Source organism: Solea senegalensis, linkage group LG12, assembly GCF_019176455.1.
Source record: "Solea senegalensis isolate Sse05_10M linkage group LG12, IFAPA_SoseM_1, whole genome shotgun sequence".
Lineage (NCBI taxonomy): Eukaryota > Metazoa > Chordata > Actinopteri > Pleuronectiformes > Soleidae > Solea > Solea senegalensis.
In genome coordinates, this window is record NC_058032.1 from 18345579 (window position 1) to 18371286 (window position 25708).

The 25708-nt window shown below is 39.7% G+C and overlaps 1 protein-coding gene across 4 annotated transcripts in view; it reads right to left on the reverse strand.

Annotated features, from left to right (window-relative positions):
- Window positions 1-4770: 4770 nt before the first annotated feature.
- Window positions 4771-25708, reverse strand: part of si:zfos-2326c3.2 (misshapen-like kinase 1) — a 59043-nt gene continuing 38105 nt past the window's right edge. For 2 of the 4 annotated variants that reach the window (XM_044039511.1, XM_044039510.1), the window contains exons 16-33: window positions 23367-23732; window positions 22160-22294; window positions 21867-22004; window positions 19334-19404; window positions 18237-18325; window positions 17331-17419; window positions 16890-16984; window positions 16247-16331; window positions 15597-15773; window positions 14880-14985; window positions 14601-14756; window positions 14350-14493; window positions 13798-13932; window positions 13564-13664; window positions 12374-12523; window positions 7871-8030; window positions 7369-7508; window positions 4771-7111 (exon numbers count right to left, since the gene is read on the reverse strand). In XM_044039511.1, the coding sequence (XP_043895446.1) occupies window positions 7028-7111; window positions 7369-7508; window positions 7871-8030; window positions 12374-12523; window positions 13564-13664; window positions 13798-13932; window positions 14350-14493; window positions 14601-14756; window positions 14880-14985; window positions 15597-15773; window positions 16247-16331; window positions 16890-16984; window positions 17331-17419; window positions 18237-18325; window positions 19334-19404; window positions 21867-22004; window positions 22160-22294; window positions 23367-23732 (2421 nt within the window). In that variant the 3' untranslated portion in view covers window positions 4771-7027. The remainder of the gene's footprint in view (window positions 7112-7368; window positions 7509-7870; window positions 8031-12373; window positions 12524-13563; window positions 13665-13797; window positions 13933-14349; window positions 14494-14600; window positions 14757-14879; window positions 14986-15596; window positions 15774-16246; window positions 16332-16889; window positions 16985-17330; window positions 17420-18236; window positions 18326-19333; window positions 19405-21866; window positions 22005-22159; window positions 22295-23366; window positions 23733-25708) is intronic. The other 2 variants (XM_044039513.1, XM_044039512.1) reach the window with 2 other exon arrangements.

A 25708-nucleotide genomic window follows, 5' to 3' on the forward strand; every position in this document is an offset into this window, starting at 1 on the left:
CACACACAGGCAGTGTGTGTGTGTGTGTGTGTGTGTGTGTTTGGGGAGGTCGCGGTGGTGGAATGGGGTTAGCAGGGAATCTGAGGCTGCTGCTGGTGCTGCTGCTGGATATGGGGTGTTTGAAGAGGCAAATTTAGAGCAGAGTAAAAATGTTGGTCAACAGTGACAAACACATTGCCCAGCAGAGGGTGGAGTGAAAGCATGAAACTAAATGCTTCACCTGTCTCCGCGTTGGAACAGGTTCACAGTTTATGTCAAATCCAGAGCGCAGTGAGCTGCTTTCAAACGATGAAAAGGTGGCTGAGGTGTCACAGATAAAGACTTCATCCAGGGAACCTGCAACTGGTGCCAGTGAGTCTTCCGTGGAAACATGAGACATTTGGAAAGAAGAGAGATTCAGAGAGGGGACAGAGACAGAGGGACAGAGACATTTTAAATCAACTCAACGCATACACCCTCGAAATAAGCCCTTCTCTGGAAAATGGACTGTAAAGTGTGTGGACAGAGACGTCTCACATCTCTTCTGGTGTGTGATTGGACAGCAGTTGCTCTCTTTGTCCAGTGGTTGGATGATGAAACGCTCTCATCATGCCCTGACCCTCAAGAGACAGAAAACCTGTGTCCACTGGTACCACTGTCAAAAATAATAACTACAGACCGTGTATTTGAACATGCTGGTCCTGAAAGTTCCTTGGTTTAGAATGTCCTGTGCACGATGTGAACCATGGATGCAGTCATGTCAGCTCTTTAATCAGAAATTTGATTATCTGTTTGAACCTTTCAACCTGTTTGACAGCCAATAAGCCCATCACACCCTCTGAAGTAATTACTGCATGGTCCAGCAGGGGGTGCAAAAAATTGACGGTATAGGGCTGGTTACTTTGGTACTAGCTCTAATGAAACACAAAAAAACATGTACCGTACTGCACCAGACCTAACCATTCCAATAGCAGTATTTGAGGTGCTTCACCACAGATAAGAACATACAAAGAGAACAAATCTGCCAAAAGGAACAACACGTTAGAGTAGAAAATTGTTTTTACTGTCCAGCTAAAGGTGACTCTCTGCATTTACTTCCAAAGAAACCTTGTTTTTGGGCTAAAAAGTCTTCAGTCAAGGACAGAAATGAGACCAGAGGTAACATCGACCTGGTGTTTCAACAACGAAGAACTCTACGAGCTGTGAAATGACTCCAAAATGACTCAGAGCCCTTCTTCTATTAGAGTCTCCTTCACTAAATACAAGCATACATGATGTTACAGGTGTATTTAATGCTGTGCTTATTTATTTGTAGTATGTGTGTGTGTCTATACGAAACCAGGAAAAGTGCAGTAAGTTATCACAGGATTTGATCTATTATACATGCATGTGGAAGCCTGCACCTAAGGCCATTTAAGGCCAGTTAAGGTCTAATTAAAGACGCTAGCTTGAGCCCTGACAGAAGACAAGTCAGGTTCTTGGTCGGTTATGTTTCAGTTTACAATCTCTCAAAATTATGACCTCTGTTCACAGGAGATAAAACGCCGTTGATGGACCAAATCCACCGTCCAAAGAGGATTCAAAGCATAAGGAAAGATCTGAGTGACTTTGAATGACAAAAGCATCCGATCACAGCAAACGTTCCTGCTGAGTTTAACATCTTTTATCACAATGACACAGTGTGATGAACAGATAAAACCTGTGCAGTGTGAAGTTTGGATTAAAGGCCTGAGATGTTAAAAAAAACAAACAACAAACACATGTCATTTTGCCCTTTGACGATAACAGAAACTCAGTGGCACGTGACTCGATTCGACAGTTTTTTTTTTTTTTATTATTGCTGCCTCATTGTCTTTTGCATCTTTACATGGCAACACAAGTTTGAGTTCATCTCAAAGTAGGAGGGATACAGTAAATTATGCATCAATCATACTGTAGATCCAGTGCAAAAAAAAAAGAAGTAACAATCATCTTTACAACGCCACAGAAAATAAAACAAATGGAACTATACAGTATATTATTCCTGAATATATAATATACAACATTTGGTCTTTTATATTCTCAGTGTTCAACACAATTGTCCTGTGTGTCGACACTGAAAAATAACTTCATAATACTGACAGTAGTTGTAAACTAAAAATCTCAACCTCGGGAAAACATCACTCATGAACCAAGTCTATTAAAAACTCTGGACAAATGCTATGCTATGCAATAACTGAGGCTCCCTTTAACATCCTCACTTCCTCTTCCTCCTCTTTAAAGGGCTCCATCCACACACTAAACAACTCGTTATATTTAAGATATTTCAATTTAAAGTACACATTTCGTTTTAATGATTAAAATTGTGGAATTGGATTTAACCGCAACGTACGAGTTCCTTCTATCAGACACTTGACTCCCACAAGTCTCCTCCTCTAACTCTGCACTTCCTTCCCCTCCTGTTTTCAGGACACATCACAATCTACATCTGTAAATGGCCTCACTCTTGCTTTTGTACTGAAAAATAACAGCTGGAACACCTAAAACATAAGAATGTAACATTTGAGAGAGGATCCATACCATTCCTACCCTTACAAAATAAAAGTTACTTTAATAAGTAAGTAAGTAAGTAAAAATGTGCTCTTAATCATTTCACTACAGACTTACTCTTGTATGACCAGAAGCTAATGCAGTGGCTAATGTTTATGATAAATATTAATAATTGTGTGAACTGATTTTGTAACTTTTTCTACTGTAACAGCCACAAGTTACATAAACATTTAAACACACAAGTAAAATTGAGGGTCAACTGTGTTCATTTTTTTCCCCCCTGTATTACACTTCATGCTACTTCAAAAACAACAAAATCACTCGTGCGGTTTTCTTGATACACTGACATTACTGACAGTATTTGATGAGACATAGATGGATAATGTTGTGCTTCAAAGGAGAGAATCTGACGTAAAATGGAAACGTGAGGTGACGTGAATCACCAAGGCTGATCTTTAGACTTTTGCACTTCTAACACTGACAACCCACTTTTTAAAGGTGGCAATCTATCATGATGAGAGCAACATTCCTACATAATGTAGTGACTCATTTGCAGCCATATCTGTTGGCAAGCTTGATTTAATGCATGTTATTTAAGAAATACCCACAAATCTTAAGCAAATTTGTTTGTGGAGCCCCCCCAAAAAATCTCCTAAGCCAGACCTTGGCAATCAATGTGCTCCAGAGTAGAAGCCGGAAAAGTAGAGACGACGTCAAGTTTCAGTGAAAATAATAGAGGAGAGCAAAGATGTGGAGAATGGTGAGAGGTAGTAAAGAAGAAGAACATGCAGATGTGCAGAGGAGAGAGCTGAAGGAATAAAAACAATCAGCAGAGAGATGGGGTGTGTTGACAAAGTGGGAGAGTTGGAGAAGTGAGTCACAGCGAGACTGAAACAGAATCCATCATTATCTCATAAAGTGGAAGGTGTAGGAGGAAGTGATATATCGCTCTCTGAAATTCTTCTCAATGATTTTTTTATCTAAACTCACAAAATGTATGTGTGACGATGGCTTAAGCTTTCCGACAAGCTGATTTCTGCCATGTCTTGAAGCAGCAGGAAGAAAGATACAGATCACACTGACCAGTGTGTTGATAAAAATGTAAAACTATTTGATAAATTGCAGTTGTACAGGAAATGTAACATTGTTCCCCTAAAATAACCAACCTGTTGTTATTATTTGTCTAAAGAAAACATGATGGTCCAAATCACGATACAATCTGGCAATATAATATAATTGTACATTATTATGGTTTTAAAAACACAGTATTGGTGTATTTTAAAACTTGTAAATTGTCATGATCATTTATACAAATCTCGATCATGTGATTAATGGAAAACTTTTTAGAACATACACTGAGGATGTTCGTGGAGTCACTGTATTAACTGTGGACTCATTTTGATTTGGTCTTTTGTTCTGTGTGGACTCAAACTAGCACAGAGCTAAACACGTGACATGTCCTGTACCAAAAAAGACCATTCATATTCAATCATACAGCACATCTGGATGCATTTCTATCAAGATTTAAAAAAGAAAAAGAAAAACAAGGAATATTGTAGCCTGCAGGGTTTAAACTGGGCACAAAAGTCTTGTTTGGTTCCAACTTCACATGGCAAGCAGTCTAGATTTTGACTTGCAAGGGTTGCTACCGTTTTAACCACATGCTAATGAGAAACTGTATAACCTCAAAAGACGGCTAGCTTAAATAGTTCTGACATCTTAGCCCATGTTAGCTAACATTAATTTACTTCCTGTATGCAGCGACTCAGCAATAAGACAGTTTCCAGTTTAAATTAGTCTGACAGAACCAGCTGTACACTGAAAATCAAACGTTAAGCATCACTACAAGTAAAACATTTACTGCTGTTGTCGATAGTCAAGACTAAGTATCACATAGAGAACCATATAGAGAATAATGCATGGCTAACTTAGCTTTTTAAGCTACATTTGATTAAGGAAAACAAAGTCTAAAATAATGAGAAACTAAACTGAAAATTCACATTTGAAGGTAAAAAAAATTATGATTTCTTCACTTCCACCAGACTTTACACAGTTTAAGTCTAGACATACATGGACGTTATTCAAATAAAAACACTGCTAGCAACACACATTTGCATATTTGTTGAGTATTAGCATCAGTCCTGGGTTTTGGAGTCTTTTGTCCATTTATAATAATGTGATATACACTTTGTATTTTGTTAAGGCTCTAACATTTCAACATTGTTAAGGTGTTAAATGGTTATTTGTTCATTTTAAACTTTCCTCTTCTTCTATGGGGTTTAATGGCAGCTTGCATCTACCCACTTCATTATTCTTTCTGTGACTTTCTACCCTGCTCATTCCCAGCACACTCAAACACAGACTTAACTTCCTGTCATCCCTGCTCGTCTCAGTACCTCCATCATGTCCTTTCTCTCTGATTCACTTTTTTTTTTTACAGCCAATAATGACGTGCTGTACAGTCACATGTGCCTGACAGTGTCAGATGTTTCCTCATCATTCCTTTTAAGATGCTATACCCAATTCTTCACCTGTGACCTGCTCTTTTGTATTCCTTTTGCATGTAGATGTCTTCCTTTCATCTCCCCATCCCATAGTTGCTGCCACTCAGCCATACTTCCTTCCACAGTATACTTTTCCCCTCAACTTTTTCTCACACAGATTCAAGGGGGCCGCTATCAAAGTCTCAATCTTTGGTTTCTTGTTTTGAAGATCATTGTGTAAATAACAAAACCAATCTACATATTAAAACAACCCCTTCGATCCTATCTTCATCTCTTCAGATCCTGGTTAACAAATAAAATAAAAATCTCAAGTGTGTGTCCCATGTTGGGTTGTGTCGGAAACAAGTTTGAAGCCAAAGTCATCTCTAAAATACTGACTGCAAGATGGCTTTAGACGTTTCCTATGTTGAAACATAGAAACCATGTCAGGTTATGATATATTACAGAAAGTCATGTACAAGGTGGCAATTGTGCAAAGAGCCTGAAATAAACATGTTAGGAGGAAAATCAATCACCAAACAGACTTCACATGATTTGATCTTGAACATGTCAGCCAGGTGTATAAACCTGGACATGTCGGTACAGCTCATGTCCATGCTTACAGCTTTTATAAGACCACAACAACTCTGTTTTGGGATAGAATTCCACATTCATAAGCCTACAGTTCTGTAAACATACTGTACATAAAATGACTTGTGAATTATACATTACTTAGAAAACAGTGCTTTACAATATAATATACTGTACATCTAATAGGCTTTAAAGAGTAGATCCAAGATATCAAACGCTCTATCACCCACTGCATGTTTAGATGGAGTTAACTTGTATTTGTGTATACCTTTATACAGAATGTAGGTCCTTGCAGCTCTACAAAGACTAAAATACAATAAAGCAGATCTGTGAACAGAGTGAATACTGACACTTGGACTTAAAAGAAATGGTACCAAGGAATCCCAAAATATATATTTTTTTCTAATTTGCAGCTGATTTAAGGCTAAGCAGAGAAAGGAGTTAACTTGCAGTTTGGAAAATTTGGAAAAGCACGACCTGATAATCTAAGAGAACTGTTTCTTCTCAATGGTCCCTCAACCTAATAATCCTGACATTTGTTCTCATTATTAGGTTTGACAGTATAATTATCGCTAATGATACAGTTAAATACAACTGATTGGATCTATAATGACACAGGGTCGTGATGGTCGTGAAAAGGTGGAATGACTTACTGTTATAAGTCCACATTTTGATCCCTACACAGACTTGGAAATGATGAGATGATGTCCGGGATTGAGGTTGACAGTGTCCGTTCTAGTCTTTGTTGCTTTGCACACAGTGACGGCTTTCATGAAGATGGATCAGGGAACAGTTAAAAAAAAGTAGAGAAGCGCACTAAATGCTTCTCGTCTTGATGAGAACATCAGCTGTGCATCAAGTAATGCTCCACAGCCGAAGAAGCAAGTATGAGTGAATAACTGACAAACAACACATAATGAGTGAGTCACAGTTTCAATGGAAGGTTCAGGGAAGATGAAGTGGTGCTGAATGTGGAACAAAATGAACGCACTCCTGTTTTTGTTCAGACGCAAAGATGAGTGTTGAGGCCAGATGTTGACCAGTGGTGTGGCTCTGATGAGGAATCAACTGAATTAATCCTTCAGTTTGAATCCAGGTGGATTTTGATAAAACAGGACCCAAATATCTGGGCGAGACAGATCCAAGGCAAAGTCAACGCTGCTTTTCACATGATCTGACTCTTCACAGACAAACTGTTGATTTTTGTGCCGTTTCAGCTGAAGAAGAAGCAGAGTTTCAGGCTCAAGCATTATTTTCTGCAGCTGGAGAGATGAAAAGAAGACAGGAGTAATGGATCCAGGAGTATTTAGTTGATCCTTCCATGGTGTCTTCTGCCCATGGAGATCAACGTCCGCCCACACAAATATGCAAAGGCATCACTGGGAGAACCCAGCATGATCATGGCAGACATCAACAGTTGATCGGAGAGTTCACCCTTCCAGTCATTACCAGTTGAACAGCGAGTTCTGTCCAAGAGTCATGAAGTAAATCTGACTGCTACCTCCTGACTGCACCGAGGCGAAGAATATCTGCAGCAACAGAGACGTTCAGGTTTATGAACAATTACAAATGTTTAATTTCAATCAATTGTCTCACCACAAAATCCTTTTTTAAATTTCTGATGGGACTCTTAGCTTTAGTAAAAATAGTATATTGCAAAAGTGCTATACACGGTCCACGGTTATTTGTTAAAACTTTATAATTGTTTAATTAATAATATGATTGTAATACTATGAATAAGGGACATTTAGAAAATTTTGAAAATGACATTATGTGCAACTCCTACCTTGTCATTCCTCTCACATAGAAACTTGAGTTTTTGGGCCTTTTTGTGCATGAAAACACCCTCCAGGTTTCCTGTGTTGGCAGACCTCAATTCAATGGCCTTTTCTCCCCAACCCATCACCTGGTTAGACTGAAGGTAGGCTAGAGACAGAGGGGGAGAGAGAAAATATGAGATCTTTATCCTAGAAGAACGACCCATTTACTGAAGCCAACACACATACACATACAAAATCACTGCCATTTTATATTTAGCAAACCCTGTCCTAAATCTGTCTTCAATCTGGTTCAGGTTAAGTCCTTGGTGCTAAGGAAAGCTCCTGATCTAGAATCAGTGCCGTAGAGACAGTGTACAGAGCATTTAGTAACTTGTGCTGGTTGAAAGAATAACTATCTAAAAATATGCAAAACCACGCTAATTGTGTATGCTGATTGTTTTGTCTATGTGTAATTTCCTATTTGAGTTGGTTGGTAAAGCCCTAAGTATTTGTCTGAATGAAATTTACCAACTGATGCAGGCATCTCCCCCCACTGCAGCACTGTATCCTTGGTGATGCGTCCGTAGGTGTCAATGTAGACGCCCTCGTCTTCATAGCAAACCAGAACCTCTGTTCCTGCGCTGTTTGGCAAAATAATGATGGCATGTGGACGAATGGAACCCTGGATCTATTAAAAAAAATAAAAGAAATAAAATGAAACACTGCACATTCAAACAGTTAGGGGTGTTTAATTTAGTCTGTGGTTGTAGAAACCAAAGAAGAAGGATTTCATATTATATGACAGTTCTATTAAAAAAAACAATAAAATGTGAAGAGTAGAAGGTACTAGACTACGAAGGCAAAGAAAAACTGTTCTTTAAATGTGTAAAATAAACAGATTTAAGTGGGAAATAGGAGCTTTTTTCCTAAAAAAGAAGTGTATGTGCTTCTTCTCAAAAAGGGAAACTGAATGTCCATTTGAACAAAGTTATTTTTATAATACATTTTAGAGTAATTGTAGGAAGTGACAAAAGCCTTAAAATAATCTTAAAAGTACTTATCATTAGGCAAAAATTCTGCTCAACAAATTAAAAAATATATACATTATAATAAAATCTGTCTTATCAGTTGAAAAACATTACAATTCAATTATCATATTTATTCATATATAATATAGATAGTACACAAGCAATAGACATGTGTATAAATAAACGCTTCAAGAAATAAAATCAAGAAATTTCATCAGCACAAAACTATCAACCTCTGTCAAAGCAGCAACATGTTTCTACTCGACAGAAAAAAGAAAACTACTCAGAGTGAATCACAACAGAGAATTCCCATTCAACAAGTCCGCGCAACAACAAAGCTTCACCAGAAAATAGGGGAGTTCGGCAGTGTCCTGTGCTAAGTTATCAACAGGAGACAAATATAGATCCTTGTCAATCATGTTTTGTACATTACCAGAGTGTGAGCTACTACGATCCTGAGCATCAGAACAGGCATCCACAGACGCAACGCAATCTTTATCCTCTGCCTCGGAATCAGCATCGTTACATAGCAGGCAACAAGGGAAGATGCTTGTGTGTGTGTGTGTGTGTTGCTTTATGTGGGTGAGTGCTGCGTTGTGTATGAAAGTCAGTGTGTGTGTGTGTGCATGTGTGGCAAGATGTGTAATGTAAAAAAGAGAAAGTGCGTGTGTGTGAATGGGCGTGAAGAATCCTGAGAGTGTGAAGTGTCCACGAGGGTTCTCAAGGAAAGTGAACTATGAGCATGTTGAGATATAAATGAGTGGGTTTAAAAATATGACTAGCTGTGTGTGTGTGTGTGTGCGTGTGTGTGTGTGTGTAAGAGACAGTGTTGAGTTGAAGCTTGAAAGTATATGTGGGAGAGAAAGAGAAGCAATGATCGTGCAGCAGTAGCAGCATAAGGCACCAGTGTAGCAGATGTGTGCAGACTTGCTTAATATACCAGAGGACAAGTGAGGGAGAAAAAAAAGAAACAACAGGGGCAAGAGTCGGTCAGGACACACACGTGAACAAACACACACACACACAGACTTAATTTTAGCTGCGACAGCAAATTAATGCGTGCATGTGTGCGTGTGAAAGACGTGTCCTTTGAAAAGCAAGACAAATTATGCAAAACACACATTTCCAAAGGGGTTTACTTAGTCTCTCAGTTTTGGTTGTGATACGTAATAAACCATTCAAGTGCCATAGGTTGTTACTAAAATTGCACAGAGTTTCTCTGCAGAGGAAAGTGATCTGCGTGTGCATGTGCAGGAAGTGAAATCATGCACCATATGTGTATAATAAGGTTTATGATGCAAATGGATATTTTCCAGCACAGTCACTTGAAGTTATTTCTGGCTTCAACTAACGATTATTTTCTTGATTCATCGTACTTGTTTGGTTCACAAAATGTTAAAAAAAGACAATGTTCTCATATGTCTTATTTTGCCCACAAGTTTAAATGATTTCTATGTCATATGAAGCAAGGAAAGCAGAAAATATTCCCATTTAAGAAGCTGAAAAGTGTATAATTCATGTAATTTTACAGCTGACAGTAGTTTAACAAATCTCACAATGGAGTCACTGAACACAGGCACAGGGAGTAACTGGCAGTGTTGGAGGGGAGTTGGCAGGCAACATGAGTAGCTGACCCTGTTGAAGCAGGAGGGGGAGGGAGGCTCTTGACCGAGACCAGTGGCCCCTGCAGTTGAAGGAAAACTGAGAGCAGCTGAGGTGATAACCAGTCTGGCTGCACGGGGGTGACGAGTGGCGCCATTACAGGAGATCATTTATGAAAGATGATATAAAGGAGAGTTCAGTAGCCACAACCCTTCAGTTTTAAAAGATGTGACCCACGACAAGCCTTATAGCCGAGTCAGTCTCACAGTGGGAAAACCACAACCTGAGGGGGAGACGCCTATTAAGGTCTGCAACCCGGTTACACACCACAAGTAAATCTGCAAAGCAAGTGGCTAGCCTGTTGTTTACAAAGTGGACACATTCGTTTGTGATGCACTAACACATTAGCTGAGACAGGAAATGAGAAAGTGGGAAAAAATAAGCATTTCCACACTCGGAGCAAGATAAACGAAAATAAAAGGCAAAAAGTTACATTCTAAGGCAGGGGTGTCAAACTCATTTTTGTTCAGGGGCCACATACAGCACAATTTGATCTCAAGTGGGCCGGACCAGTAAAAATAGTAAAATAATAACCTATGAACAACAAGAACTCCTTGCCTTTTTCTCCTTTGTTTTACATTTAATGAAGGATATTTTTGCAAAACATGAAGTTTCTTGAGAAATATAAGTGCAATTTCAACAATATCGTGCCTAAATGTGCTATTTACACAGCACACTGGCTCTATAAAGGCACAAACATTTAGTCACAGGTATCTGGAAGAGATTTAGATTTTAACAAATTCATCCTGTTGGCCGGATTGGACCCTCTGGTGGGCCGGTTCTGGCCCCCGGGCCGTATGTTTGACACCCCTGTTCTAAGGGAAGGTAACAAGAGCTATAAGTGACATTGGATTTCTCAGTGACCAGGTAAAACACTTCCACAGCCACCCACTCATCCCTGTGTGAATGCACTGGAGATAAAAGGATATGATATACTCCATGACATGAATGTAAAAATGCTTATATATGACGACAGGCTAAAAACTATTCCAAATATGTTGAGTTTTGTGATTTCCTGAGTCTCCAGCTAAAAACATAATTACCAGGATGTTCCTAGAGCTAAATATGACTCATGGAGAGCTTGGTCTGCCCACATACAGCAAGAGAAAAACAATATCACCAGCACCGTCTCTAATTGTACCAGCAGTGGGCCATTGGTCCACATGGTTGACGTATGTAGAGGTGGGTGTTAACGCCATGCCACAAATATATTCCAGGATTCATTCACTCTGCTGCCCTCTATAGGTATAGGTATTGTAGATTTGAGTCTTCTGATCGTTTTTTATCCGTGTGTCTTTAAAGAACTGAACTCTCAAGAGTAAAATTGTGGAAGTGAATGTAACTGGAACTGTGCAACAGTATCACAAGTGGATGCTTGTGTCAAATTTAAAAGGATTACCACGAGACATTCTTGAGATGTTGCATTCACAAATTCACAAAAAGAACAGAACAAAACAAAACGCTAGTGTACCAACAAGAGCCACAGAAGCCGCCTTTGACCGAGGCTTCACCCGATCAGTTTTTAAACCCACAGATCAAAAAACAACATCCTGCCCAGACGAGGGAGGGAGGGGGAGAGAGAGAGAGAGAGAGATGTAGCAACAGGAAAGAAAAAGAGAGAAAAAGAGTGATAGATTGAGTGGGATGAGAGTGGAGCAAGGTAGATAAAGGAACACATGAGAGAAATGGGTGGGAGGAGGGTGAGGAAAAGGAAGAGAAGAACGACCTGAGGGACTGAGTGAAGGGAGAGAGAGAGAGGGGTGATGTGAGATGGACGAGTAGAGAGAAAACAGCTGGTGTTAAAGAAAATATTCTCTATCATATTAATGTATAATATTGAATAATACGTAACAGATGGGGTATTTTTATGAAAAAAAAATCCTGCCTACTCTTCAAAGACATTGACAAATCACTATATGGCATTTACTGCAGTGGTGGTTGCTTGTCTTTGAACGAGGGGAAGCTCATTTCAGGCCCAGTTATTTATAAAACCTTACATTGCAGTACACACAGTATGAATCATATGCCCCCGTTTCCATTTTCTATTAAAATACAGGTGACACAGATATTACCAGTATTTGTAACATTTGTAGTTTTCGTTTAAATAAATTGCTTTCAAGGCTCAAATAACTTGTGAAGTTGAAGTGTTGAGGCAAAGTGCGTGTGCTGTGACAGACCTAGATATTCCATCTTCTGTACTCTATTTGCTCAAAGTATTTGTGAAGCAAATAAACCAACAAAAAACACAAGCATTTCACTTGACCTTTGTCAATTTGGCAAACAAATTCTAATCAGGCCGAATCAATTCATCCTGGGAGAGAGAAAGAGAGAGAAGTCTCACATGTGTAGGCAAGTATAGGTCGTATGGTGTTCCAGAGTCGACATCAATGGCGTGGAAACCGGACAGAGACCCGTAGATGACTTTCAACCTCTGACCTTCCTCCACAGTCAGGTCAACAGACAGTGGTTTTTGAGGCAAAGATCTGAACGACTGGATAAACAAACACACATACTGTTCAGAACGTGACTTGTGAAGATGGGGAGAATGTGAACATCTTATGAGAGTCTGAGGAGCATTTTTCAGAAGATGGACATGCTACTGTATCACCTCAGAACAAGTGTATTTCTAGTCTTTCCTGAAGAGAGAGGGTTAAACTATGTAGTGAAGAAGCAAAAAAGTAGCCCACACCACGAGGGACAAGAAGAAATGGGACACGGCTCTGTTCAGCTGGGATGTGTCATGCCGTGTGTGTATGTGGAAGTGTCTCTTTGTGAAAATGACCCTAATAGTTTGTCGTCTCTGTCTATCAGTGTCCTAGATATGCGAGACAGAAGGACAGAAGACAACATTGTAAGCCTGTTAGGCCAGGCTTATGTTTACCATGGGTTAGGCATTTCCACATGCACACACACGGCCGCAGTTTTGTCCATATTTAAAACGACGGTCCGCGTCAGTCCAGCGCTGCACACACGTGTACTCAATCTCACATTCCATTTTAATTGAGACAATTTCTCACCAGGCGTCTTTTTATTGTTTGAGTGGTGAGGGTGTTTGTGGTGGTTACCATCTTATTTGTTGTCTTTTTTGACAAAAAAAAATGTAGCGTGCCTTTAACTGGACTGGAATTGGCATACTTTACCTGATGCAGACTCTAGTGTAACTTTGTGAGAAGAACATTGTGAAGCCAAACAGACGATGGATGAAGGGATGGATTCATGGACAAAGTATGAATGTGTGTCTATTAGTGCTGGGCGGTTTACAGCGTTTTTAAATTACAGTGATATATTTTCAAACAGGAATACAATAATTCAGAGGGGAGGAGAGTAGAGCTGCGCAAGCTGACAGAAGTGGAAATGTTGTCCTTAGAACGCATTATTTTTACACTAAATGGCACCTAAACTGGTGCCACTAACTAATTACATGTGGTGTGTATACAATAATCAATACAATAATATAAACAATAATAATAAATAATAATACTATAATCAGAATAAAGGTCAGTAAGTGAAATACTCTGAAATGTAACCAACCTTGAAGGCCATGAACTTGTGGTAGGGTTTCGGGGCCCAGGCGTACACTTCCACAGCGTTCTTCAGAGCAATCACTAGAAACTTTATTTTCTCGTAACGCACTGAAAAACAAAGACATTGTGACACATTTAAAGGTAATACATCTGAGGTGCATGAATGTGCCTTAAAAGAAGTGATTCATGTGTTGTGCTTCACAGTCGACAGCACTTAACCAGTGAACCAATGTTCACTTACCCACTTTATAGTGGACACAACCCTCCAGGTCACCTACTGAAGTCCAACCTAGTCTCTTCTCCACCTCTGGGTCGTTACGGAGGATTTTGTTCCTCAACCAGGACAGGTAGTACAGGCGGAGTTTGTTCTTTTTACCTGCACACAGAGAGGGGTGGAGTTGCTTAGATGATGATTAATTTATGTGTAGTAATTATGTAAAGACACACACAGGTCTGTACTAAACAATAACAAATACACAACAAACAGGAATGAATCACTTGTATTAACTGGGGAAAGATTCGACTTGTTTTGCTGTGCATTCCTGTGTTGAAACTCTGCAGGATTTCTTTACTTCACTTATCTCACATTTATTTCTCCGTGTCCTTGCTGTGAGTCACAGCTTGGGGTAAGATTTCTGATAAGTTTAGATGGCATAATCAAATGAAATGTTAGGTTTTGCAAGGCCAGAACATTGACAGATTTCAGAAGAATCTACATCAAACAAGAAGACAGAAAATTGTAGACCCTGTATGCTATTTGGAGTTATGTCAGTGCATCCTACATAACATTTACCTGATATAGTGATGAGAACATTAAGACCCTCCAGCACGTCCATCTGCTGAAACCTTCGTCTGCTGATGAGAGAGTAGACTTTCCCTTGACCACTTCGGTCCAGTAGCCACAGACCATTCTCTGTCCCCACCAACAAGTTCACACCTACACCACAAAACAGAGACAATCTTTATACACCAACAAACAGCAGGCTGTATATAACATGTATATATTTCAAGGTAAAAAAAAAAAAAGCAATATGAACTACAAACCCCATAGTCCTGCACAGAGAACCTCTGTGTTGAATTTCTTCTTGTACTTGCGGATCTCTGGAGAGTCGCTCTGTGGTCGAATGTTGGTCGGGTTCACGTTCACCACAGAGCCTTTCCTGTGGTTCTCTCGCTTGACTGGCTCATCCTTACCGCCTGCTACACAAGGACACACAATAAACAAGAACTAAATAAACATCTCCCTCGCTCCGTCTCATGACTACCTCACAGCAACTGTGTTCCATACAGTGTATTGTTGTGGATGCATGTAAATGTACTCACTTGGGCTCTGTGGTGAAGATATGGGGATCAATCTTGGATCGATGAAGGACAAGAAGGAGGAAGAGGAAGATGAGGAGGTGTTTTTGCCATGAGGACTGCCAGCAGCCTGATGAGAACAACAACAACAAAACAGACATTTATTTCATATCACATTTTGGATTGATTAATTTTTCTAAAATGTTCATATAAAAAGTTTAAAAACCTTTATTTTTGAGGACAAAGGAAACGCGTATTACAGTATGTCATTACAAATTAGAGTGCACCTAAACTGTGCTGCCATTTCCCTCTAGTGTAAAAATGTAGCTGGTGCAACTGCTGAGTTATTCCTTCTGACATTTAAATTGCTTTGACAAAACACAGTGATCTCAAATGATATTTGAACTTGAATGGAGAATTGTCTCTGGTCTCCTTCGGTCATTCACCCTGTTATCATGAAAATGATATGTCTTCATAAGGTCCAGCAAAATTCCTGAAGTTCCAAAGCTGACACATGGCTTTAACTTGAACTCAGAAGCAGAATCAGTAGTTGTTGACCATGGATGTATTGATAGAATATATCATTTCTGAACACAACCGCTGCAGTAGTGCGAACTGAAGGATAACTGGGAGAAATAAGGCATGAAATAAATGACTGACAAATGTCAATATGCTGTTTGTGTGTTTATAGCCAAGTATGTCTGTCTCCTTGTGCCTGTCCTTGTAGTAAATGATTCCTACCAGATTTGCATTGAGTTCCTGATGTGTGGCGCATCGAGGGGCTGTGGGCAACTGCGAGTAGCTGAGTTCATGTGTGTGTGGCTGTTGCCCCAGTGCATTACGGGTAGGACTGGAGGGAGAGGTTTTCTGCAGAAGGTCTGGCAGCAGGTAGTTATCATCTGAACCCATCCGTGAGGTCTGTATAACACAACCACACAGGCACACATACGTCATTTTAGTAAGGGGGACAGTGTAACTGAAGGCTTGTGAAGGAGTGACTGAACAGTCGAAACAGCCTCTTTGCTCCTGTCTTCCTTACTTTGTTTTTAATTTAAAGGTCCAGTGTGTAACATTTAGGAGGATTTATTGGCGGAAATGTAATACACTACCCAGAGGTATGTTTCTTTAAGTGTATAAAAGCTTTTAAATTAAATCACTGTGGTTTTCGTAGCTTAAATATATAACTTTTGGCAGGGCTTTGCTTTGCAGAGGCCACCGTCTGGCGCTGCCATGTTGCAGAAGCAGCTTTGATGGACAAACCAGCTATAGCGCACGTTATGCATAACGTTATGTAAGTGTAAGCTTACTACAAAAAGACTGGTAATAACCAGAAATATGAATCCAAATGCTCTCTTTCTCCCTCTGTGTGTGAGTGTGTGTGAGCAGGGTACCTGGTGGAGATTGTGGTGAGGTTGCAGGACGATACCGTCAGGGATTCCTCTGAAGTGTTTCCCTTTTCCATTGCACAGACCAGACCTTGAAGCACAGGCAGAAGAAGAAGAGAGTCTGACTTCAAATGTTGCAATTATTAGTTATGAATAAGATATAACATAAAAATAAAGGTAGCTTAACTTACTGGACTTGGCAGCAGAACCAGGAGAGATTTAATTAATGTCAAAAATAATAAAGACTCTAATAGTTTTATCTCACCATAAGCAGGAAAACAAATGCAATATATTATGATAATAATACTATTTGCTTTTCTTCCCCACATTTGTGAGACTATAAAATGTAATTCAATGACAGATTTGGTTTGTTCCTATTTTAAATATTCAGCTGTGGATGGCCCAGTAAACCCATCATGGAGACATGAACCTACCTTTAACAATTACTGTATTTTAAAGCTGTCAGAAGAGTAAATGTAGCTGGAGTTTAGTGGTGTGCAGAAACTGTTTCCACTTATACAGTAAGCTTGCTCAGCAGAATTCTGTGTGACTCTTCAGACCAATTCTCTACTAGTTCAAAAAACTGCTCAACGCTTGAAACAATACAATGATCAAAAAGCAAATATTATACTGATGATGAAGATCTCACCTGCTCCTCTCTTCCTCATCACTGCTACTGATCTCATCACTGGAGGACGAGTATTCTGTGGCTTTGTTCAGGCGGACGGGACCAGATTTGACAGCCTGTGCGATTGAAGTGAGGCACAGTGTGAGTACATGAGGTGACGCTAGGTCAGGAAGAGGAAGGAAATGACCAATCATTGTTTCATTTCAATTTCATGTCCTCTGCTGTAACCAGTTACCCTTCCAGAACAGATTTCACTGTATCACCTTTCAGCAAATTGTCCCAATGTTTTTGAGTGAGTTGCAAGCATCACATTCTATTTCATTTTAAACGTTACACTATACCAGTAGGTTTCTTGGTGAAAACATTTCATCTTCTTCCTTATAGGTTATCTTATCTGTTAAAATAAGAGTTGCATTTTTTTATGGGCTCGTATATCTGTCACCCAACAGCAGCATCACTTACTTGTGTATGTCCACTGGTTATGTTTTCTTGTGTGTTTCTGTGCTGCTGTAGACGGTGATGCAGAAGAGGACTCTCCAGCTTGAAGTAACCTATCACAAAAGCAACAGGATGTTGTAAAAAAACAAAACAATGAACCAGATCAGAGTCACGTTTAAGGTGAGATGACCTTAGTGATACTTCTTTGCTATAATTTGATCCATTCTTTAAAATATATTGATTAAACAAGATAATGTTGGTCATATTTATAGATTTGCTGGCCACAACATGGTATCATAATCTTTTGCTGCAGCTTTTTCTCAGTTACAGAAATAGCAGACAAAAGACTATTCACCACAGTGAAGCTGCATGAGTCTCCAGGAGAATCTCTCATCTGTCGCTCTAAACAAAGATGGCTGAGGCCAGAGGCCAAACTGTGTGGGCGATTTCAAATCTTTTTTCCTCCTAAATACACACTGAGAACGACTTTGCAAACACATTTTCCCTGGTCCTTCTCTCTGCTCTCTATCGCTCCCCACTGCTGCAACAGCAGTTTCCTTGCTTCTAAGCACAGAAGAAATAAATGAAACATCTCTTTCTTTCCGTAGACACAGGAACGTATTACTCTGTTGTGTGTTTAGAGCTAGTGACGTTCGTGGAGGGTTGGGCGTGACTGCTTGCCTGTTGTGTATAGTTTGTGTGTGTATTTATGGAAATACAGTCTAGGGTGTGCAGTGTGTGTGTGTTCTTGACTCCAAAAATGTGCGTTTGGGGTGTGTCGGCTGAACAGGAAACCAATGACTTAGGTCAAATAACCAAGATGAAAGAACATGAGGTCTGACTGTTACTCGGCACACAGCAGACAACAACAGGTTTGACTGTTCATACAGCAAAAAACATTGAAAGAAGCCGAGTCAAGGCTTCACAGACCTGGGTGGTTGCTGCTGCTGCTGCTGCTCGAGGAGTCTCCCTGGAATACAGACCTCCCTCCTTTATCTGCACCAGACACTGGACCGCCACTAGATGGAGACACACACACGCGCACATGCAGTGTGACGACACAATGGTACAAGGAAGGAGTTGATTGAGATATGATCTATACATATTAATGATAAATCCTTCATGCTGCTCAATGACCCACATTTCTCACCATTACTTCCACATGATCAAAAGAGATCATCCAAGCTCAACTAATCTAATTTACCCGTGACAGATTGTCCTCTAATACTATATGCCAGTATGCTAAGTAATAATGTAACATAAACCACCATCTTGATAAAAACCTAGGGTTATAATACCAAAGATGAAAAATAACAATGTATTTGGGGCAACTCTTCATACTGGTGCCATTATATCGAACAAATGCAAACTATACCTATATATTTGAAGCTTTGGGCAACCAGCTGAGCTGATGCTTACTTTTTAAATCAGCCTGTGAGTGTAGAAGTACCGCACTGTAATAAGACAGTGTTTTGTAGTTAATTACATGAAACCAGCAAGGGGAAGTAATGCGAACATCACTGTGACATGTGAATTGTTGTGTGAACAGCTGGGTTTCTCTTCGCTACTTTCTATAATCTTGTAAGGTCTCTGCCTTACTATGAAACGTGCCTCGGGATAATGTACTGTATGTTGTGAAATGGTGCAATACAGATAAAATTTGATTTGTTTTGATGTGTTATTAGCAGAGCAGCTGGTGGACGAATGCAAATGGCTTTGTTTCAATAGATTGATGCTCAACAGTGTTATAAGTAAAAGAAAATTATTCTCAAGCTACAATAAAGACTGTAACTGTTTTATATTGTATAATCACACAAATTGAATTAAAACAGAAGAAAAATATAATCTACGCTGCTAAATACTGATGGAGGATGTTTCCCTGTAGCTTTAATCACGCGGCAACAAAGAAGCTTTGTGAAAACAGAGAAAGAGAAAACTCAGCTCTTGTTAGAGTCACAAGTCTCTTTGTACTGAGTGTCTCTTTGTTGAGTGTGTGTGCACAGTGAATACAGTGCAGCCTACTGTACCTTGAAGCCGCCCTCTTGTGTCCCATCACCAACTCTCTACAGTAGAACTTGGAGGTAGTGCGTTCTGGCACCTGTAGTAACACATGACACAGACCGGGGGTAAGAGTTTACCAGACTTATTAGCAACATGTAGTTAATGAACAGTCAAAGACGGCAGCCTCCTGGTGGTCTTCACCTCTTGTTTTCACATTCTAAAGAGCTCTTAACAAGGATTTCAAGTCTTACCCAAAGGGGGCTCTGCTAATTAGAGGGAGTTTTCTGCAGTTATGATGTGGATAACAACTTAACAGTGCCTGGAAAGCTGCAAAGCAAAGTGCACTAAAATCTTTAATAAAAAAGTGGGAAACTTTTATGACAGGGAATCTAATGAGAACATCTGGCTTTAGCGTTTTTTGTTTTTTTAACATTTAACATTTAACATTTACAGCAGCTACGCTTTCTGTAAACTGTGTCCAAACGTTACATATGGTGTGGACACATCACCTGAGTCATCAACATTTCTCATCCTTCCTTGACAACATTGCATTGGTGAATGACAAAGGCATCATTATGAAACCCATACTACATCAGTCTATTCGAGTGTTGAAAAGAGCTGATGTTTCAACATATGAATCTTTTGAAACTCTGTGCTACCAACCAGCTGGTGACCTTTTAAACTCTCATCTTCTAGGCCACATGACCCAAAAACAGAGGAAGACACACCCAGCAGAGCAGGAAGAGAGCAGTGGGACTATGCATCACCCTCTGACAAGTTGCCCACATCCTGCATCTGTCCCTCCTGAACATACTCACGGCAAGCTTGGCGCCCAGTGTTTCCTGTCTCTTATTGTGGCACATGCATGAAATGTTTGATGATTATTTTTTTTTTGCTTGTTTTAAATCAGTGTTTGTTGAGGAATCAGAGATAGTAAAGTTTTGTTTAATCAAATAACTCAACAAAGCTTCCAGTATACTGGGTTGATTTCAAACAGCTGTGAAAATTCTAAAGTGCATTTTGTTGTTGCTTTTAAACACTTTATAAGGCCACTCCAGTCTATTACAGCAGCTCTAGACACCACACTGAGGTCACAGGAGAGAGTAGTGAGTTATTAAGTGCTCTATCGACTCCATATGGCCTCCTGTTAGCTCAGCAGCATAACATAGCAAAACAGACAGCTTTAAAGGGCTCCCCTCCCCTCTCTGAAGTGGTTATTAGTTGCTTTATCAACTCCATATGCTGTTGGTTTAGTAAATAGACCTAATAGCATATTCACTTAGTAAAACACCTAGTGGAGGAGCGGTGGGAGAGAATGTGAAGGATATATTTTGGAGAAAGTAAGCTGTGTTTAGATGAGGAGATGGTTTTAGTTAGAAGTTAAGTTAGTTAGTTAAAAATGTTGTGTCGCGTTCAATGTCGTTGTTTGTTGTCATCGCACCGGTATGACGTCACGCTACGCATCTCGCTGACGTGGCCATCGGGCCCAGTCAAAACGCAAGCCTGACCCAGGGCTTTACCATTTCAAACTGTATCATACGGTAACAAAGTGAACCATACCTTGATGTAAACACAGCTTTAGAGTAGACAATAGTGCTGAATGGGCATAACAGCTATGAAACAGCATGACAACAAGCTACACATGGAGCATTCAGCCTACTCTCTGACTTCTCGCCACCTCTAAATGGAAAGTAGGGTTGGGACAGGGCATCAAAAGAATCATTCAGTGCTTAACTGGATGAAACTTTGTATACTTCTCAAAGTACAAGATGAATAAAAGTGATGTGCAAGATAACAAAAGATGTCAAAGTAGATTAGGACCCAGCAACCTCTAAAATCCAGTAGGAATACTTGACAAAATGGCACTTTGATTATAGGATGGGCATGAGTATTTGATTATCCGCTTGATTCTAAAGTTACTGTGACTAATCATGATATATTTAAAAGATACAAAACACATGTTTTATCAGCGATTGCATTTATAAAAAACGCAATGACTACCTTCTTTGTGGTGAATATTTTATCACAGGGTGGCAGCAGCAGCTGCTTGAATGTATCTTTAAGTTTAACATGCTGTAGATCCCACAGAGGTCTTTGAATGCATCTTATCAGCTGCTCCTATTAACTCAGCACACTGTGAATCCTGCATTATGTTCACTAGATCTCATGAGCTGGAGTTAAGAATATTTCTCGTATAATACCAATGTTCAAACAGCATTTTTGCTAAAAATGCTCATCCCTACTTCTGATATTATAAAAATACGTACAAGTATGTAAGTGAAGTAAATTTCATGTTCATTTTGATGTCATGAAAAAAATAACCACCGTCCTTCTTCCCAGCACAAAACACAGACACATATCAACATTATGCCAACCCCGTGATGTGCTGACCACTTCAATGGCTTCACGTGCAAACAAAATTTGCCAACATCATATGATGCACACTGCATCCTGTGCAATGGCAACAAGTTCCCTTTTTTAGGAGAAGAAAACAGACAGTGGTCAACGCCTGTAACCCCAAAGCTTTGGTCAGGAGCAAAAAGGAGAGTTGTTACTCACTTTGGGAGGTGCACCAGCCGGGTCCCAGAAAACATCATCACTGAGGGACATGGGAGAAAATGGGGACAGGGGGGAAAGAGCCATATCTGACATAGAGCTGCTGTGAGGGGTGTCTCGACTAGACCGCAGATTGGCATTCTGGGAAAATAAAAAGTAAATGCCTGGTTAACCTATAATACTGACACTATAATCTTTTAAACCCGGTAAATACAGGAGAGAAAAATAGCTCAAAATAGTTCCCAGTAGTCTAGAGTATATACAAAGGAAAAAGTGATTTGATAAAATTGGTTTACCTGGCTGAGATGAGCTCTCTGCATGGCTGGTGTACAAGGACTAGAGCTGCTCCCAGAGCCCAGCCTTGAGTGCACCTGGCTGGGAAGACCAGCAGCCAAGAGCAGCCTGGCCAAGTTTGATTCTTGGACGTCCATCTGAAACAGAACACACATAAACATATGCACGACTGTGTGTGTGTGTGTGTGTGTACTTGTATGTGTATCCTTATGAGAACCAAAAATAGTATGAACTGTAGGAAGCAGGGACATTTTCAAGTTAAGTATGGTCAGGGTTAGGTTAAGAATTAAGCATTTAGTTGTGATGGTGGAGGTTAGGGTAAGGCATGCATCATGTCTATGAGTTACCTCATAGTGAGATAGCTAAATAAAAGCGTGTTGTGTCTTAAACAATGTAGAGATAAAGAATAAAGATAAAAAAGCTAAATCAAGCTAGATTAAGATAACAAATCTTGATTGACGTAGATGGTAATTAAAATAAACTGTAACTTTCTACTTTTAAAAGTCCAACGTTTGTAAAAGAATACTTTTTTTTTTACACATAAAATGGCTTACTGTACAAATCTATTGAAACATCTGGAATCAAAACAAAAACAAAAATAAACTTTGTTCTTTTAAAACGTACAACGCCTTAGGCAGACACTTCCAACATCCTTCCAATTGGCAGTTTGACAATACCTCCTGGAAATTACACTTTGAGTTTAGGTACTGTGCTGAGCATAGACAGTGTGCACCACGTGTAGTCAGCATATGCCATAATGCATTTACATGGAGAAAAACATACATGAAACTGATGCATTTGTCAGAACCTCAAAGTAAATTTTAATGTTAAATTAGGATTTTTGAGTAACAAGGAGAAAAGGCACAGGTGGGAGAATGTCATCACTGTAGAGCACGTGCCCAACTCTGCCCTCACTTGTTTCTTGATTTGAATAGTGTCTGTCTAAGATATATGTTATCTAGGCTTGTGTGACTGTTAAGTTCATGAGATCTGTCAGCTCAGATAAGAATGATACAGAGTGGACAAACCAAGTAAGAGGAGTAAAGGGGAGTAAAGGGAGTAAAGATGGAAAAAACATAAAATCTGGATGAGGAAAAAAGGACACACAAGGAAAAAAAACTTGAAGACTGTGCAGGAGAAACTGAGAGTGGAAAAAGTGGGATGTCTAGGTGACTAGATGCTGGATGGCTGAGGATGGCAGGGTTTTACCGCTGAGTGCTGGCTGTTTGCAGGACGGCTGGGCGAGGAAGCAGCAGCAGCAGCAGCAGCGGCAGCAGCAGCAGCAGCAGCAGCGGCAGCAGCAGCAGCTGCTGTGCTCCCACTTTTAGCTGTTAGCTTCTGGACAGCTGCCACAGGCTTTTCTCTCTGCCTCTGTCTCTCTCTTTCTCTCTCTCTCTCCCTGTGTCTGTGGTCGTGCTGCAGCGACAGGAGCTGGGTTTGGTCCTTGGGCAGGGTGCGGTGGGATCTTCTGGCCACTGAGGGCTGCTGATGCTGGGCCACAGTCTGGGGCTTGGACTGTGGCTGTAGCTGAGGCTGGGACTTAGTCTGAAGCAGTTGTTTTGGAGCCACGGCTCTCTATGTAGCAAACATGAAAAGCACATATAGAAACGAGCAGGACCTGGGAGTGTCAACATGTATTGTGAGGATAAAGTATGCAAGAATAAATGTAATAAATAGCGTTGTTCATACAAAGCCTCTCATTCTCAATTTGCTTATTAGCTATTTTTATGTGAACAAATCAAATGAACTAAACTAACTGAACTGAACTTAACCACGAGTTTCATTTTTAATTGATTATAATTTCTCTTTCCAAAATTAGGTATAATAAAATGTTTTCATATTTCTAGCTGAAGGACATCAGTATCAAGTTACATAATTAGCATACTTACAAAAATAAGCTAAATAAATAAATAAAAAAGCTAAATTTTACTTCACTTTATTATCATTATTATTATTAATAATAATAATATTATTATATTACAGCTTCCAATGAGTCAAAATATTGCAACAATAATTTTTAAAGCTGTGCAGGGTAGATAAATGGATGTTGATGTTTACTTTGACAGGTGCCATCAACACTTACTTTATCTAGTTTTATTATATTATATTATTTGTTATTATTTTTATTATTATTGTTGTTTTCAGTGCCAATCAGTTGAATGTTGTGACTGCATGTGTTAAAAAGTGGCTACTCCCATGTTCTGTGAAACAAAGTCTGTCAACAAATGCATGAAAAAACCTCATAAAGCACAAACTGGATTGTCAAGCTTGGGCCACAAACATACACAGTGAGACAGAAGCTGATGTGTTTCACTTCTTTGTGAAAAAAAAACAGATCAACACATTATCGAGATATAATGGCAGTCAGTGAAGCAGCTGGCATAATACTAGCTGAAGTTTGTGGAGATCAGGACGAGACTGAGCTCTGGGTTTGTCCTGACAGTGCAGCTAAGATGCACATAAACAAACTATACAGGCTTATTCCATGTGCTGTACTTTAACACAGTTCACACAGACACACTGAGTGTGTGGTTCAAGTAACTGTTTAAGATTCTTTCCTGTTTACTGTTACAAGCCTTGTAGTGCATCCCAATTCAGCAGAAGAGAGAGAAATTAAAAATTGGGTGTGCACACTTTCCAAAATGTGAACATGGCTGACACATGACAAGTGGTTGAGGTTAGATTCAAGTGAATACTGCCCTAGCAAAAAAACACACTGAGATTTAATGCCATTTTCTTGGGAATGAGAGGACAACAGAGGACACACATAGAAGTGAAATACTCAGCATGCCATTGTAACACATCCGTTTTCTCAGAGCAAGATCTGTTTTTCACAGCAACAGAAAACAAGTCATGCCAGCCCTCTGCAATTTACCATAATTACTACTGAAGAATGGTAACTCCAACAAGAATGCCTAGTTGCTGTATTTGGTGACACCCAAATTAGTCCATCTCATGTTTTATCATATATTTTGTCGATTGTTGATTAGAGAAGCAAAGTTTTATTGAACTGCCATTTGTTTACTTGATATTACGCAAATTAAAGCTGCTAAACCATAATGCAATTAAAATTGATTCAGAATACCAGTTCACAACCTGACTGTAGACGGATGTCTCCAACTGTGCCAAACATCTCAACAACTACAACTCACCAAGAGACTGTAATTTAATCTGAACTGTATTTCTACACAAGAACAACTGCATGTTGAAGCAGAGCTAATGTAACAGAGTCATTGTGATGGTTAAATGGTTTGTTTTGTGGGGACTAACTGTCTGTTAGTGGAAAACCAGCTTTGCATGATCAGGGCCGCCAACCCTCCTCAGAATCAGGAGGTCTCATAGAGGGTTCACAAGAAACACAAACGGTGAAAAAAGAAGCAGAGAAAACTGTTGTCAGAGGAAAGCAAGAAAGGCACCGTTCATAAAGGTAAAGTGGTAAGCCTTCTGTGTAAGAAGGAGTTTGCCTAACACGTCAATATAAAGCACCCAGTCGCGAGTGCAGCCATAGCAAAGCTCTTTGCCAATCTTAACTGGAGGAGAACACCCCGCGT